We start from the raw sequence: 16,528 nt of genomic DNA on the forward strand, positions 1-16,528 counted from the left end.
TGCAGCTAACCAAGCTGTCAGACCATCAGCTCATTTTCTGTGCCGTGTTTTTCTTTGCTGTAAGCCAGCAGCACGCAGTCAGCATGCCTGGGAAAAGCAATGCCACTGAGAGCCAACCGCCCACCTCCAACAGCTGACTTTAGACGTGTTCCCACTCCCTTCCTCCTTGTTAAGCAGAGGTGATGATGGCTCCCAAGGAATGGCACAACAGGCAGAAGGCAAACAAGGCACACCTGTACAACCAGCCCCTATTTGGACACAATTTGCTGTGTTTGCACCTTTCCCAAAGCTTTTACTGCTCTCACCAAAAGGAGTCAAACTGGATTTTAGGAGCACTGAGCATCTCCATAGTTGCTATCCCCAAAAGCAGAGCAGTCAGAACCTTCTCCATCCTCAAGAGTTCACCCATCTCTCAAAAAAATATTTATGCTGCTTTTTGTGCTCCTGCAGGGCAGCCCTGCAGAAAAGCCACAACTCCAGCACTGCTTGGCCAAGCACCCCTGTTAGCAGCAGGGCAGTGAGCTCAGCACTTGCTGCTGCTGGTGGCTTCAGCAGCTGCACTGGGAACTCTCACCAGGCCCAGCTGGACATCGCCCTGCCAGGACAGCTGCAGATCTGTGGGCAATGCTTGGTTTCACGAGACAAAACCAGCACTTCCAGCAGCTTCTCCAGAAACTGTGACTCATGCTGGTGTCTGTGCTGCAGGGGTGAGGTGGGCACTGGCACAGAAAGGAGCCCTGCTTCTTCCTCTCTGCGCAGCATCCTTTGCCTCCTCAGTACCTTCACTGAATCATAGAATAGAATCATGATTGGAAAAGAACTCTAAGATTGCCAAATCCAAATCCAACCCATCCCCACTGTGACACCAAACCATGTCCCTCAGCACTTCCCAGCACTGCCATCTGAAGCACAGAGTTCTGCTCCAGTGCTCCCAGCACATTTCCTCACCACGAGCACTTTGCTTTTGCAGGAGACCAAAGGGGCAAAACCCAGCCTGGGATTTGGTTTTACAGCCCCAGGAGAGGCTCTTGGCTTAGATGCCTGTTGGATTGAGTTTTAAGTCATCTGCCAAGGGCGCCAGGGCCTGGGATAGCAGCTCTCATTCTGCTTAGCTGCTGGAAACAAAGCAACCATTAAATAACATCAGCACCATGGCCCATAGCACAAGAAGTTTTCAACCACAGAAGCCAGGGATTCCTGTAGGACCATCCAGGGAGAATCAAGGCCTCCCAGGCACGAAGGGTTGGCCAGAACGTGCTTTTGGTGCACTGACCCTGTGAAAATGAGTGCACAGCAACCCTTCCCTTCCCTGGCACAGCTTTGCCCAACTATACATTAACAAATGCTGATGCAAACTCCCATCTCTAGTATACATCAACTTTCATTTCATCACAACCTGTTTCTTGGTGCCTTTCCACACCAGGAAACATCTGACAAAAGCTCTCTCATCCCCAGATTCCTACTTTGTTTCCAGCAGGGAAGGGAACCGCTCTGAGCTCAGCACAGTGGCATCCCAAACCTGCTGGCCCCATACAGGCTGTGAGAAAAAAAATAAAAAAATAAAAGGAAAACATTAAAAAAAAAGATTGTACAGATTTTGCAGCAGAAAGAGCTGCTATTATCTCCTCCACCTTCAGCAGCCCACATTCTTGTTTTGTGCCCCATTGCTCCCACCCTGCCTCCATCACATCACCATTCGGGATGCTCAGTGGATGAGTGGGGCTGAATGAGCTTTGCACGCCTGAGTGGGCTGACCCTGCCTGGGGAGCAGGATTTGCTGCTCCCCATCACCCAGCACTAAAAAGTGACCTCAGGCTGCTGCCTCTGCTAATCCCTGGCTGACAGCCCTATATAGACTCCCCCACCCCGACTGCACAACCACATCTGCTGCACAGAGCAGGAGAGCAGGATGGCATTGCGGGTAAGTGCTGGTGATGTGCTTAACCTGCACATCCCAAAAATGCACTGGAAATGGGAAATGGTAACAGAGAAAGTGAAGGGGTGTGAAAGAACTGAGCCATGGGAAGGGAGAGCTGGGAAAGGGGCTGCCAAAGCTGGAGAGATTTTTTCCCCAATGAGTTTGGGAAGGGCAATGCTCAGAAATGCAAGATCATAAAGAGTGCTAAAAAAAAAGTGGGATGAAATGGCAAGCCCTTCTTATTAAAATGAGTTATTTAATAAAACTATGAATTATTCAACAAGGAACATTTTCTAGCTTGTTCTATGCACATTTAACATTGAAAATGGGAGGGGAGCTGGTGGAATGGGATCAGAAAGGAGATCTTGGAATGTCATCCATGTAACACTGATAGGGATGGGCTGGATGCCACATTACTCTGCTCCTTTGTCAGTCCCTGCCTTTCACGTGCTGCTTCAAAGCATCACCGAGGATTTCACAGATTTCACATTGTCCAGGCAGGGAGAAGGAGCAGTTGCCTTTGTGCCAGGCAGGATTTCTGCCCTGAGGTCTTCTGTAGAGAGCTGGGTGGCAAATACAAAAGAAAATCCCGAGAAGAAGGGGAACATCCTGAGGCTCAGAGCAAGAAAAAGGCTGGAGCAGAGAGCGTGTGGGAAGGGGGACGGAGGAGAAGAGGAACAGAGACGTGGAGCAGTGGCTGGGGATGGGCTGTGATGTGCTGTTCCCCACCGTGCCCTGTTTTGCCATCACCTCCTGGCGGCAGTTCGAGGCTCTGTACCCAGAGGGGATGTGTCCCGGCTGGAGCGTCGTGGTCAAGGGTGAAACCAGCTCCAGCACCAGCATGTGAGTACAGCCGTGCTCACAGCTCCCTTGGGACAGCAGTGCTGCTCCATGGCCCTTCTGCATCCCTTTCTCTCGCCTTTATAGGTTTGAAATTAATTTCCTCAGTCATCCCGGAGATCAGATCGCTTTCCACTTCAACCCCCGCTTCGCCAGCTCCAGAATTGTTTGCAACTCCTTCCTGGCCAACCACTGGGGGAAGGAGGAGGTGAACAAAACCTTCCCCTTCGAACCCAAGGAACCCTTCCAGGTAGCCCCGGGTCACACCATGGATGTCCTTGGGTGGGGCAGGAGCATCCCAGCCAATACTGGGGTGGTCCTCAAGGATCTGCCTTCACCTTTCCAGCCAGCACTGTACCCAGTGAGGTCCCCTTTCTGAATCTGCCTCCTGTCAGTATTTCTTTTGTCCCTGCTATTTTGCTACTGATTTATAGCCAGCTCTGGCGCAGACGCGCACAGCTCCAGCAATAATCCCTGGTGCTTTTGTCATCAGTTCAAGCTTTGCACTGTCACCAGTTTCTGCTATCACAAAGCAAAAAGCTCTATTATTCTTTTCTTTTGCCCAAAGGAGAGATGACCTGTTCACGTATCAGCTGGGGGAGGGTTTGGATGCACATTCCCAGATCTGAGTGCTCACCGATGTGACAGCATTGAGGTCTGGGGAGGATGTGTCCACCTGGTGAATGTAACACAGCCTCTCTTTCAGGTTGAAATCTATTCTGACCAGGATTATTTCCACATTTTCATTGATGAAAACAAAATCCTGCAGTACAAGCATCGCCAAAAACAGCTTTCATCCATCACCAAGCTGCAGATTCTCAATGATATTGAAATTTCTTCAGTGGAAATCACCAAACGAGGCCTTTACTAGCAAAGAAAGTTGGGATAGCCTCATCAGCCACTCCTTAATTTCCTGATCCAGATGGGGGCCACATCCTCCACATCTCCACCCATCATCAGCCAGCCAGATAGCTGCAGCACATCCTTGCAGTGGAAATGATGGCCACAGCCATTGCATGCCACAGCACTACAGCAGCACCCAGCCATGCTGTTAACTTGTAGCCACATCACTGAAGACCTTCTGCCCCTGTGCCCTGAAGTGCACAATGCTCTTATCTTTGCTGCTAGAGAGACTGACAGATCACTGCTTCACATCAAAATCTGCCTTGAATAGCCTGGATATTTTAATGCTGCCCTAGAAATTGTATTTGCCCTGGAGTAGGATGCAAATTAGTGCTAGTCCTCAGCTGGCCGCATGGCGATGGATGCAATGTGTGTGGATGTTACCAATGGAAAGGAACAGCTCACTGCAGGAGCTGGGTTAAAATGCCACTGCATTTGCCAATAAAATCCAACAGGGGAATCCCTGCTGAAACATCCCTCACAGGAGAGATCAACTGTTGTTTGTTCCCTGCAAACCTATAGGTGTGAAATAGGTACGAGCAACAGCCAGTTGTGGGGCAGGAGGACACAGGTTGGGGGTTGCTTTACTCTGCACTGGGAAAGCACTGCCCTTTAGCTCTGTGGGCTAATGAAGTCCTATCTTTGTAGGCAAATTGCAAGATATTTCCAGAAGATACATTCCACAGAGATGTTTGCTCAGCCTGTGTCCTGCCAGCTCCAGCCTTGCTAGACAGAGCCTGGGAGTTGGTGTAGTGGGTCAGAAAAGGGTAAAGCTCATCAGGACACATAAAGGAACATAGGCCCTTCAGCATGCAACAGAGATGCAGCTGGACTTCAAAAACAAAAGGACATCTTCAGAAGCCAGCATCTAGAAGCCCATGAGTTCAGAATGAACAAACTGCCACTTTCCCTGTAGGTGTTCTGACTTTTCTCTTTGCCCTGCCTGCTTTCATTTCCTCCTCTTTTTCAGTTGCCCTTCATACACATCCTTCTGCCTTACACCCTGTTCTCTTTGCAGTTGCCTCTTCCTTGAAAAGGAAAATATGTCTGATTCCTTGACCAAGCCACTGCAGGCAAAGATGATGTTATTTTTACTGTTTTAATTGCACACATTAGAAGCTTAATGTCACAGTGTTAAATCTGAACAGGAACTCTCTCCAAAAATGCAATTACAGCTGCCCCCAAATCACTCCTTTGTTTCTCAGATGTAAGACAGACCACATTCCTGATGGCAAGCAATAACACAGACGGTCCCGCCTTGCAGTCCTTTCCTTCAGGACGATGACACTTGGTAACAAAGCAGCCCTGACCCATCCTTGTCTTTGGATAGGATCACCAAAGGCCATAGTTGCACTCCAGACTTCTCAGAGCTTAAATTGGCCATTCCCAACTCTTTCCTCTGTTTATAGTCTCAAGGACTTAACAAAGAAGAGGTGACCGCGTAGCCAACCACAACACAGGATGCCACAAAGCTGACATTTACGAGTCTGCTGAAACGCCTATCATTTTCTTCCAGACCATAAAAAACACCAACTGGAACTGGGCCTGTTCTCACGGTGGAGAATGCAATGGGAACTCAAAATAGTCTCAAACAGTATCTCATCCCCCCAAAGAGAGCAGAAATTATCATTTGGAAATGACAACTGTCTTGGTGGCAAGTTGGGAGAGCTTGGAGATGGTGAGACCTCCTTTGGAATAAATCCATCACCACTGAGGCAAAACAGTTGCCAGCATCTGGCTTATATTGTAGTTGTGATGCCGCTCAAGGGCTCCACACACTTCACTCCTCCAGCCATCACTTCAGTAAGACAGACACAAGCGCAGGCAAAAATAGTCCTGTTGGGATCTCTGTGTCATACTTCTGATAATGCTGAACTGCATTTGAAAGAAATTGTTCTTTTTATTCATGCCTGTTTGGGGGTTGATAGACAGATCATTTTTCACAGAGGAAAAGTGATGAAACAATTTATGAGGCTAATACTTTGTACCTACATAGCTACAAAATCCATTTACAGCCACCGCTGCAGTAATACACCACAATTTCATTTTTCTCCCCAGAAGCGAGGACAAACAGGGCAAAAATATTTCAAGTACAAACAAATCAAGAGATGCCACACCAAATCAGGCAGCAGCAGGGATTGTGCCACATCTGCGAGCACCTTCCCCACAGCTGGTGCCAGTGGCCACTCTCATGTGTTACCATCCACACTGAGCAAGTCCAATCCCTCCTGACACATCCACAGCACTCCTGCAGGGCTTTTTACTTAGGCTTTTATCTGCTGCCTCCTCTAGCCAAAACAGTCCCAAGGGTAAAAGGGTCTTTGGAGCAATGTGGTTCTAGGGAGCTACAGAGCATCTCTGCAAGGAAAGCTTTTGGCTGGTTAGGAGAAATGTTCTCTAACTCTCTCACCCTCATCTGCCCCTTAAGGAGAAACTCCAGGGAAAAAATGAAGCCACGCTATTAAGATGATCAATTAAACTCTCAGGAGGGAGTTGACACATCACCACCACACAGAGGCACTGTATGCTGGTGCTGAGCTGATCAGAGAGAAGCAGCCCATGCTCCTTCCACATCTCAATTAGCTTTCCTATTCACATCCTGGAGCCTGGGACTGTAGAGGGAACTGATGGAGGCACTCTTGCTCAGCTTGGAAAGGTCCTTTTGAACCTTGAGATGAACATTTAACTGCCCAAGTAGTTGGGGCCAACCAGCACAGGAGCCAGGTTGAAATGTTTCCAGAGAGAGAAGGTACTGCAGGAGGGGATGGGGACTGTCTTATCGGTACTGCTTATAAAGCAGAAGATGCTGCCCTTACTGCTTACACCAACCAGGGAAGGCCAGCAGGGAGCAATGCCCCTCAGGAGGCAAAGCTAGGAGAGGTGGTGACCCCACAGAGGAGCTCTCCCATTCCCACTTGTGTTCCTCATTTGGGCTGGATTTGCAGAGCTCAGTGAACTGCTCTGGCTTGTCCCAGATCAATAGGAGGGAAAACAGGCTCATAATCCCTCGTGCTTGAGCTCTGCCAGAACTCCCAGGGCCAAGGTCTCCTCTGGCAGCATCTCAGGGCTGCGGATCTCTTGTGGAGCATCTGATGGTGCACAATTAGCAAGCACTCCTCAGTTCTGCTGACACCGCTGGCAGTCATCACACACCCTGGCAGCAGCACCAGTGATTTCCTCATGGGCCAGCAAGCAAAAGGCTCCCACGTCAATGACAGTCACATTCTATCAGCAGGGCAGCAGCCTGGACACATCAGGCTGAGTGATGCTGTCTCTGCCAACCTTAGCAAGAGACACGCGAATAGCAAACACTTGGTCCTGCCTCGAGATGAGGCAGAGTGCCAGTACAGCAAGAAAGATGTCTAGAGAAGAATTAAAAGGGAAAAAGCCGTGCAGGTTGCATCTGCTTCCCATTTGCTTTCTGACTTAATGTCCACCTTTCTACAAAAAAAAAAAAAAAAAAACAACAAAAAACATCACAAAACACTTTGATGTTGGTGGTTTAGCTATGCAGCCATGGCTGGAGGGCAGTTCTGGTGAAGAGAGGCAGAAGGGCCATTGGGAACTGTTTAGGTGACAGATGAGTTTTCTGCCATTTCAGTGCTTCCACGAACATCCCCTGAAGGAGGCAGAGCTGTGTGAGGCATTGCTTCTTGCCACTGATTCAATGCAGTCGTGCTGTGATGCAGCTCAATGACCAACCCACATCTACAGCACCTCACTTCTCACCTCCCCAGGGCGTCAGTTCTCCCAGCACATTGCCACACAATACAGCCACCAGCAAGAGCAGAACTTAAAAGCCACGACTTTCTCCTTCACGTCTCTGAACCCTTACCTAAGAGAGCGCTTACTCAACACGTGGGCTGTCAAACTCCTTGAATGCTCAGGAGTCATAGATGTCTGCCAGAAGGGCAGGTTCAACTTCCCTGAAGAGTCCATAATAAACAAATAAACAGAACAAGAAGAAAGGAGGAATAGCAGCTCTGTTCTAACTGGGAGAGAGAACTCTGAGGCACTACGCAGCTGAAAAGGAGAAATGCTTCTTTTACTGCATTTAAAAGGAGCTTCATGAAGTCACTAACTCGCACCACCTCCATCCAGAGCCAGCTCAGACAGGAGCACATCTCAGCTCTGATCTTGCATGCGTAGCGGCAGGTATCAAGTTGCAGACATTAAATGCAGGCTGCAAAGGGATTATTTTCTGAAAGAAAGGATCTGCTGTAGAGGTTGAAGCATTGGAAGCTGATGGTACTGCTTTGCTTGACAGATGAGTTATTGTATACCTCTGCTGCATAAGAAAAGAGTGACAGAAATTAACCCTACATATGAATTTGCTGACCTTCCTGTTCTGCAGTCTGTTCAAGACCCTCTTGCTAGAGCTGAACATAATCTATCACGTTATGCCTTCAAGCTGCAAGAATACAGCCAGCCAAAGCTCTGACTTGCCCAGAGCACAAGAGCCAATGGAGATCAGGCAGCTTTCCCTGCCCCCATCTCAACTTGTGCTGCCTGGCTGGGTCTCACAGAGCACTTTGCAGCTTCAAACTAGAAAGAGAAAGAAGTGTCATAACACCTTTATAGAGGTGAAGAAATCAAGGCATGTGGTGGGAAAAGAGCAGGGAGGAAAAGGGAGTGACCAGGTGCATTTGCCTCCAGGCAAGTGCTCTCACTCTGCAGCTCATGACCTATCTATGTAGCTTATGTCTTAGCTTGGCTGGAACTTTCTGTGACATATGAAAGTTTGCCTTAATACAGTAACAAACTCTATGCTGAATCCCTCTATGATCTGCAACACAGCCTAGGTTGCACAGACAAGCCAGCCCCTTGTCTTAATAAGCTGAGCTTAATGAGTTTTCCATTCACCCTGTACATAGGCATCATTGCTACGGTCTCAGCTGCTGATCAGTATTTCTTCAACTTCTTTACTTCCTGCTCCATCCTAAACAATGGCCAAAGAGCCACAAGCACCCCTTCATTCTTCCCCTTCCTCTCCTAAGCAAGGTTCAGCGATTGCTGTGTGATTTATTGCACACGAGATTGCTGGTTTTGTAGAATGGGAGTAAGACTGAGGTGCAGCTATTTCACCTCCTGACCTCAGCCTCTGCACTAAACTCCATCTACTGTCATAATTCATTTCCTGAAGTCGCCTTGTGCTGTGAGCACACACTGGAACCAGAGAGACAAACGTGGTCAGTGGTGCTGAGGGAGCAGCGATTGCCCGAGTCGTTCCAGATGAGTCACTGCACAATGAAAGGTTATGCATTATTACTAGAGAGAAAAAGAAGTATGCAGCTGATCCTGACAGAGCTTAACAAACGCTCCGAGCCTCTGACTGATTTTGTATGACTCTAGTTGTGATATTCCTCTAAAAAGGCTGCCCAAGATAAATGGAAGCTCACAGATATTTTTTTTTTTTCTTACCTTGTCAGAACATTAGAGCAGATTGCTGGAGAGGATTCAGAGCCACAATGTCACCTCTCCCTGCTTCCCAGTTGATCTCCCTCTCAATCCACACGGCAGGAACCCTAAGAGCTTTCTAGCCAAGAGCACAAAAGAGAGGACAGCTTATTATCACGCACACCACCTGATGGCCAAGCCCTTGTTGCAAAAGCACTCAAGCTCCAAATCTCACTACAACCTGATCCCAGCCTCATCAGCCAAGAGTGAATCTCCGTGCACAGACAGACAAGCTCCCTGCTATTGTGTTCTCTAAAACCTTTACCTGCTCTGCTGGCAGCTGTGGGCCCTGCAAGTGCTTTTCTCAGTGCCTTTCCTTCCGGCTCCCACACGTTTTTCCTCTGCTTCTGCAAGCAGCTGCAGCTGGGAAAGGCAAACTGTGGCAAATTTAAAGCCTTTGTCAGATTTCCCCCATCTGGCAATCAGCTGATGGAGCCAAGAAAGCTCTGTCATGTAAAGACCTCTTTCTTATCTTGTTGCAGCCAGCTACTGAGCACTGGGAAAGCAGTGTTTTTGTGCAGCTCTGGCAGCACTCATGTGTAAGGAAAGACTGCCTCAGCAGCCTCTGCTATGATATGGTTTTATCTGCCTATCCTCTCAGCAGCTGCACTGGCAAACTGCTTTGACCAAAACAGGCTGAAATGGAGACTCACAAACCTGATCAGACCAGCAGGTTTCCACAGTTAGCCAAATCTGCTTAATTTGGGCCTTGCTTTCAGTCTGATCCTGATTTTTCCTAAGGATTGATCTTGCCTCTTATGAGCAAAAGAAAGAGACCTCCACACCACATGTGAGCAGAGAGAAAATTCCCTGGACTATGAACTAGGGATCCAAAGCACTGATCTCTCCTAGAAACCACTTTGCTGTGCAGTCACAGAATCATTTGAGCTTTAATGGACCCCTAAGGCCATCTGGTCCCACTCCTTGCAATGCACAGGGACACCCACAGATCCATCACTGCTCAGATCCCATCCCCTGACCTTGGGTGTTTGCAGGGATGGGGCATCACCACTGCTTTGGGCAGCCTGTGCAATGCCTCAAATCTCTTATCTCTGTTCATCGGCTCTCCTTTTAATGAGACAGGGCTGTATTTTAAACGGGGTCCCATCAAGGGTACATTCAACCCTGTACTCCCCAGTCTGCTGCTTGCCTGTCCTTCTGTATGAACCAAAAGCAAAGATATCAGAAAGATGGATTTTCAATCACACTTATCCCAAAATGGTGTTTTATTGTTCTTGAGTGAGCGCCCATCATATCAGACAAATTCTTCTGTACAAAATTATCTTTTCATTTCAGCCACTACATTTCTGAAGCACTCAATCTAAGAGGCTTCCAATAACAAAGAAAGAAGATAAAGAAGTTGGCACATATCTGTTTATGAAAACAGACAGCAGTGAATATTCCCAGGCAGAAAAACGCACACATTCCTCATTTAAAATCCTCAAAAGGACCCTAGAAATAATTTAAACACTTCATTCTTTGATAGAGAGGGGAAGAACAATGAGAGAAGAAAGGTTTCCTCTCTCCTTGGACTAATTACAAACAATGAACATCAATTCCCAGTTGTTCTTATTTGTTTTGCAATAGTAGTTTCTAATATTCTGAAGCACACTTGACATCTTTTGTGCCTCGTCTTGGTGCTCTGCATCGGCCTCTTATCTCTTCCTGTCTCTACACCCACGTCAACATGCTGACATCAGAGAGCTCCACATCGGAGTGATGCTGAGGACGTGGGCCACGGTGCCTGAAAAGTCCTTGTGTGCCCACAAAACCGCAGTGCCAGAGCAGCTCTGCAAGGCCCAAAGCTCTGCCACCAGCAGAGGGAGTGGCAATCTCAGCTCACATGTCCCCCAGATTCTGTGATTCTGTGAAAACTGACAGTGCTGGGGATTTGGGGAGTTTTCTTGTTGGAAGAAAGTGTCCCAGAGGAGAATGGACGATTTTTTGTCCAACGTACAGTAGCAAACAATAACGTTGCTGCTTTGCCCTGATGGTACAAGAGGCAGAGAGACAGGTTTCAGCATGCCGTGCATATCAAGCATTAGAGATGCATGGGACTCCTGGGTGGCAGTGGCCCATGGGTGGCAGCAAGGAGTGTATGCAGTATGGGCAGGTGAAAAGGCTCCCAAGCTTCCTTTCCCCATAGCCCTCCCAGCTCTGTGCCAAAGAGTGAGGGACGGGAGGATTCAGAGGCAGTGATGAACCACTCTGGGTGTTATCCAGTGCTTTTCATGAGCAATCTGACCAGCTCCTTCCAGTAAAACCAAAGGGGCTCAATTTCACTGCTGTTAGCATTTCCCAGCTCACTGTCTTTTCTCCAAGCCAGCGGCCCAGCTGCCAAAACACCTCCCCTGTACTTAGCAGGGAGAAAGTTTTACAAGGGGAAGGTACACAAGCTGCTGTGAAATTTCTCCATTTCCATGCTCACAAGGAGCCAGTCCATCTGGTCACCAGTACAAGCTAGAAAAGCCTCAGGATTTCTCTAATGTATACCAGTTCTTGGGCCTGGAACAGTCAGAACACAACAGCCCAGCTCCTGCTCTTGCTGCAGTGGGAGCGGGGAGGTTTGTGCTGAGACAGCTATGCTAAATTTACCCCACTCTGGGACTGTGATGTGGAGTGAGCAGAGCAGGTTTTTTGGGCAGACGTGCCAGGCCTGGGAGCTGCTGTGAGTTTTTCTGAGATTCTGGCAAAGCCCCAGAGTGGCTGACTCACTGCTCCTCTCAGGTCAGATCTTCACAGCTGTAACTCCGGTGAGACCAGCGGGTTATTTCTGATGCACACTGCTGTAGGATCACAGTCCAGTCCGTTGCCCTTGCTGGTGAAGGATGGCTTCTGTTTCCAGTGGGCCTCCTTTAGCTTTTACTCTAAAGCCACTCTGTAAGAGGGGAACCAGTGTGAAAAGAGTTTTTGCTGGAGATTCCCCATCTTGAGCTACTTGGTGACTTCGAACTTGCTGTAGTTAATGAACTTGTTATAACTAATGACCTTGTCCTTTCTAACTGCTGTATACAGTATATAGATTTGTGATTTGTTGTTAGAGGTGACTTGGCCCTTGTGAGCTGTGCCAATGGATGCAAAAGTAGATTTATCCTAATTATATCGAACCACTGATTAACTTAGTAATCTAGCCTAGAGGTTCCTTAGCAGTGAATCATGCAGGTTACAAATAAAGTGCATGGGGAAAAAATGATAATGTTACCTGCATTTATTAGACTGAACAATTGCAAAGCAATATCCTTAACAAAAGAGGTTTAAAGAGTCCTGGTACCTTTCTTTGCTCTCTTCTCTTGCAGTCTGTTAATACCCTTCTAAAACTGTTGACTTAAACACCTGCATTCTGTTGTTTTCTGCATGTAATGACAAATCTGCTTTAGAAGGCTGAGCAGTGGCTGGCAAGGAGTCGGGTGCATGGAGGTTTCCAATTGCTAGCTTCGACCTGGCCTCTATTGTTGCCTGTTTGCAATAGATCAATTTGGTTGTGGAGCAGCTGCGAAATTGCAGCAGATTTTAGGTATCCATGTGAGTATCTGGACAATTCTCTGCATAGAATAATATGTACCCTGTGCTCTGGGCAACACACTGTAATTAGTTTATAGAAGTTGTTTGTCTCTGAAGATCTATAAATACACATACATAAAACTATAAGGGAATAAACAGTCACATGCCTAAAGCAAATGCATTCTAATGCAGAAGAGCTTTATATGCCAATCACATTCCTCTGCCCAGAGTTGTTCCACTGCTGATCTTTCTTTCACTTCACGTCAGGATGACCAAAAATGTTTACTTTCTTCATTCACATAAATAGACTAAAATGGATGGAGAATTTCCCACCAAAATCAAGGACATTCACCACTCAGTGACAAAAAGCTTCCACTCAGCCTGCGTTTGTCACCGTGCTCTCTCTTAGAGAAAGCAATGAAAGAAAATACAGAATAAACTCCTCAGGTTGAAGTATTGGTTCCTCTTGTCAAACATTTTCTTCAATGATTGACTGGCATCACCTGATTACCCCCAAGTCTAAAGCTTCATTTAACAAACTAACTTTGTTCCCCAACCTAGCCCTTCAACTTTTTTAAGTGACATTTCCTACGGAACGTTTGTCCCATTCCTGCAGCCTAAGAGAAAAGACACAAAGCTGTGTTTCTTCCCGAGTGCTCGTTGATCAAGTGGGCTCCCACCAACACACGGATACGGTGTTGACCGCAGGCTGTCGGCTTCTGTGGGAAGGCGCAAAAGGAGCCCAGTGGATTTGATCTTATGCTAGAGGTAGGTGCAGAAGTGCCTGGGTGCACTGTTCTGATTCCATGATTTTATGAAGGCCGGGGAACAGTGGGAGAGGAGAAGGCCCAGGGGAGGCGGTCCGTGCCCGGCGCCCCCTCGGCGGAGCTGTCCTTCAGCACCACGGCCCGGGCACGGGGAGCCCGGCGGGAGGAGCGGCTGGCAGCGCTCGGCTCGGCTCGGAGAAAATGAGCACGGCGCTGCATTGCTTGGCCGGGCGTGAGCCGGGACGGCATGGCCTGGAGCAGCTCGGACCCAGCCAGCAATCCCGGCAGAGGAAATGGAGGTGTCCGTGAAAACGGGGGTGTGCAGGATGCGCGCGTGTGGGTGCAAAGAGGGAGCGCAAAGGATTAGCAGGGGGAGTGTGACCGGGGAGTGCGAAAGGAGGAGGTGTGCGGGGAGGGGTGTGCAAGGTAATATGTGTGTGCAGAGGTTGTATGCCCGAAGAGGGTTGTGAGGCACCTGTAGAAAGGTGCATGAGGCAAGTGTGGCAAGGTTAGGGTGCACAGCGTGCATGTAGAGTGTCTGTATAAGTGTATAAGGGGATCTATAAATCTACGTGTGTGCTGGGAGCGCATGCAACGGATGAGGAGTCTGCAGAGTGGTCTGCACGCACGGTGGTGTGCAACAACGCAGAAGTGTGAGGGAGGGAGGTGGGGGTGTTGCGGCTTGCAGGACGGGCTGAAGGAGGGTTGCGTGTGCTTCGTGCGTGTGCAGGGCTCCGTGTGTGCGTGTCAGCGCAGAGGGACGCGAGTGCCGCCGTGCGCGGGGTGGGCGCAGGGAGCGCGGTGCCGCTGGAGCGAGTGCGAGTGTGTGTGTGAGCCCGCGGGTCCTGCGCTGCCAGCACACGGCAGAACGGCCGGCAGAGCGGGAGGATCCCGGCCCGCCGCTACCCGCCCTACGCCCGGTGAGTGCCGCCGCGCCGCGACGTGGGACCGGGGCAGAACCGGGAGGGGGGAACCGGGAGAATCGCGGTTTAGCGGGGACAGCCCGTTTTCGGGGCCGGTAGCGCGGGGCATGCAACTTTGCCGGGAGGACGGGGGAGTATCGGTGTGGCTGGGGCTGCTCTCCGAGGGGTTGCTGTGCCCTCCGTTCTCGTCCCGTCTCCCTGCGGCCAAGCAAGGAGCCGGTGCCCGCAGAGACGCGCTGCGCTTCCCGGGCCACCCGCTCATATCCGCAGCTCAACTAAGTTACCGAGAAGCCATTTCCGACAGGCAGTTTCCCTGGGAAAAGAAAATATCGAGGCTCGCTCTCATCCCTTTTCTATTCACCCTCTCTTGCAGGCGTGGTCCCAGGTAGACATGGCCGGAGCGTTCAGAGCAGCGTGGCAGGCTCTGCCCTGTTAGCCCCCGGGGAGGCTCAGCCATGAATTCCTCTCCCTCCACTCCCGGTATTCCCCCCAGCCTGCTCCAATTGTGGCAGGAGGAGAACCAGACCCAGGGCGGTTTCTGGAATGGAAGCCAGGAGCTGGGCTGGGAAGAGCTGGAGGAGATGCTGTTCCTCTTCGCCAAGGAGCCCATCACCATCAGCCTGACTGCCATGTACCTCGTGTCCTTCGTGGTGGGCTTTGTGGGGAACATCATGTCCATCAGGGTGCTGACGCGGAAGCGCCGGAGCCGGGTGTCCAGCCTGAGTGCCACCCGCAGCCTCCTCATCAACCTGGCAGTGTGTGACCTCATGGTGGTGTGTGTCTGCATGCCCATCACCGTGGGCAACCTCATCTACAAAGCCTGGGTGTACGGGGACTTCCTCTGCCGGGCTGTGCCCTTCATCCAGGCTGTTTCCGTCTCTGCCAGCGTTCTCAGCCTGACCGTCATCAGCGTGAACAGGTACTACAGTGTGCACAACCCACTCAATGCCCGCTCCTTCTTCACCCAGAAGAGGATCCTCAGTGCCATCCTGGTGGTGTGGTTGCTGTCCTCAGGAATATGCATGCCCCTCATCTTCATGAACAGACGGGATGAGATTGGGGTAGTGGAGGGCTTGCCCCTGGTGTTCTCCATCTGCAGGGAGATTTGGCCTCAGGAGAGGCTCAAGCAAGCCTATAACTTTCTGCTTTTCTGTGCCCTTTACTGCCTGCCGGTCCTGTTCAACATGGTCATCTGCTTCCTGACAGTACGCCGGCTGTGGAGCCGCAGCAGCCAGCTGAAGGAGAGCAGTGCCCTGAACCGCTCGCTGCCAGCCTCCAGGCTGAAGATTCGCAAGAAGGTAGCCCAGATGGTGGTAGCCCTGGTCCTGCTGTTTGCCATCTCCTGGCTGCCCGTCTACCTGATGGACATCTGGATCGATTTCAACATCCCCAAGTCTTTGCAGGATGTGACTCCTTCTCCTTGGATCCTGCAGCTCAGACCTTTCGCCCAGTGGCTTGGCCTGAACAATTCCAGCCTCAACCCTATATGCTATTGTTTTGTTGGGAACCTCTACAGATCAGCCAAGGAAATGAAGAGCAAATACCACCAAAGAATGATCTCTCTCTTTAACTTCTCTCTGTCTGAAGGGACAACCCGTTCCTCAGTCCCAGAGCTGTTCTCCTACCAGAGCCCAATGGAGCCTGCAAGGAAAGGACGCTCTGCTACACCTACCATGGGCAGGAGGGCCCAGGGAGACCCTGGCACTAAGAACAAGGGTGGACACTTGAAGTCTTGCCAGCACCCACCTCTGAACACTGTCTCCAGTGAGAACACTTCCTTATGATTCTGCTCAGGAAGTGCACCTCATTTCCTCCTCTGCATTTAAGGACTCTTAAAAGGTCTTCACGAACCAGGCACATTAATGACAGAAAAAAAACCAACTTTCTTCTAAGCACTCCCACCACCAGCTCAAAAATCCAGACAGGGAAAGAAGAGAAGAACATGTGGAAAATATAACATATTTTAACTCAGATCAACTTTTAAGACAAACGATTTCCACTGGGGACAACCAGCTGCACAACATCTTGCCCAACAGGCAGAGAGCTCCCTGATGGGGAGGCTCTCCTCTGCAGCTTCATCTCCCAAAGTAACAGCAGAGCGATTGGGATGCAGCAGCAATTTGACTGCTTGCTGCTGCTTGTCCTGTGCTGATAGCAAGCAGCCAGGACAGGCACTCTGATGCAAAGACGTCAGCTGTCATCACAAATAGTGAAGAAAT

The 16,528-nt window shown here is 49.7% G+C and overlaps 2 protein-coding genes across 2 annotated transcripts; both read left to right on the top strand.

The window, feature by feature from the left end:
• Positions 1-1,909: 1,909 nt before the first annotated feature.
• On the top strand, positions 1,910-3,629 carry GRIFIN (galectin-related inter-fiber protein). Its single transcript, XM_042828311.1, has 4 exons — positions 1,910-1,921; positions 2,682-2,761; positions 2,846-3,008; positions 3,465-3,629. The coding sequence occupies exons 1-4, from the start codon at positions 1,910-1,912 to the stop codon at positions 3,627-3,629; spliced, it is 420 nt and encodes a 139-aa protein (XP_042684245.1).
• Positions 3,630-14,764: 11,135 nt separating this feature from the next.
• Positions 14,765-16,093, top strand: LOC122165018 (galanin receptor type 1-like). Its single transcript, XM_042827569.1, has one exon. It carries the CDS (start codon positions 14,765-14,767, stop codon positions 16,091-16,093), a length of 1,329 nt encoding a protein of 442 aa, XP_042683503.1.
• The last annotated feature ends 435 nt before the right edge of the window (positions 16,094-16,528 follow it).

The sequence above is a fragment of the Centrocercus urophasianus genome, unplaced genomic scaffold (genome assembly GCF_019232065.1).
Source record: "Centrocercus urophasianus isolate 14NV4802_14NV808 unplaced genomic scaffold, USGS_Curo_1.0 seq_29, whole genome shotgun sequence".
Taxonomy (NCBI): domain Eukaryota; kingdom Metazoa; phylum Chordata; class Aves; order Galliformes; family Phasianidae; genus Centrocercus; species Centrocercus urophasianus.

Bases quoted from the DNA above. Each gene is read 5' to 3' on its own strand.
- LOC122165018 (XM_042827569.1), top strand. From the start codon at position 14,765: ATGAATTCCTCTCCCTCCACTCCCGGTATTCCCCCCAGCCTGCTCCAA.
- GRIFIN (XM_042828311.1), top strand. The intron at 2,762-2,845 runs GTGAGTACAGCC...TCGCCTTTATAG, and splicing joins ACCAGCTCCAGCACCAGCAT to GTTTGAAATTAATTTCCTCA. The intron at 3,009-3,464 runs GTAGCCCCGGGT...CCTCTCTTTCAG, and splicing joins AACCCAAGGAACCCTTCCAG to GTTGAAATCTATTCTGACCA.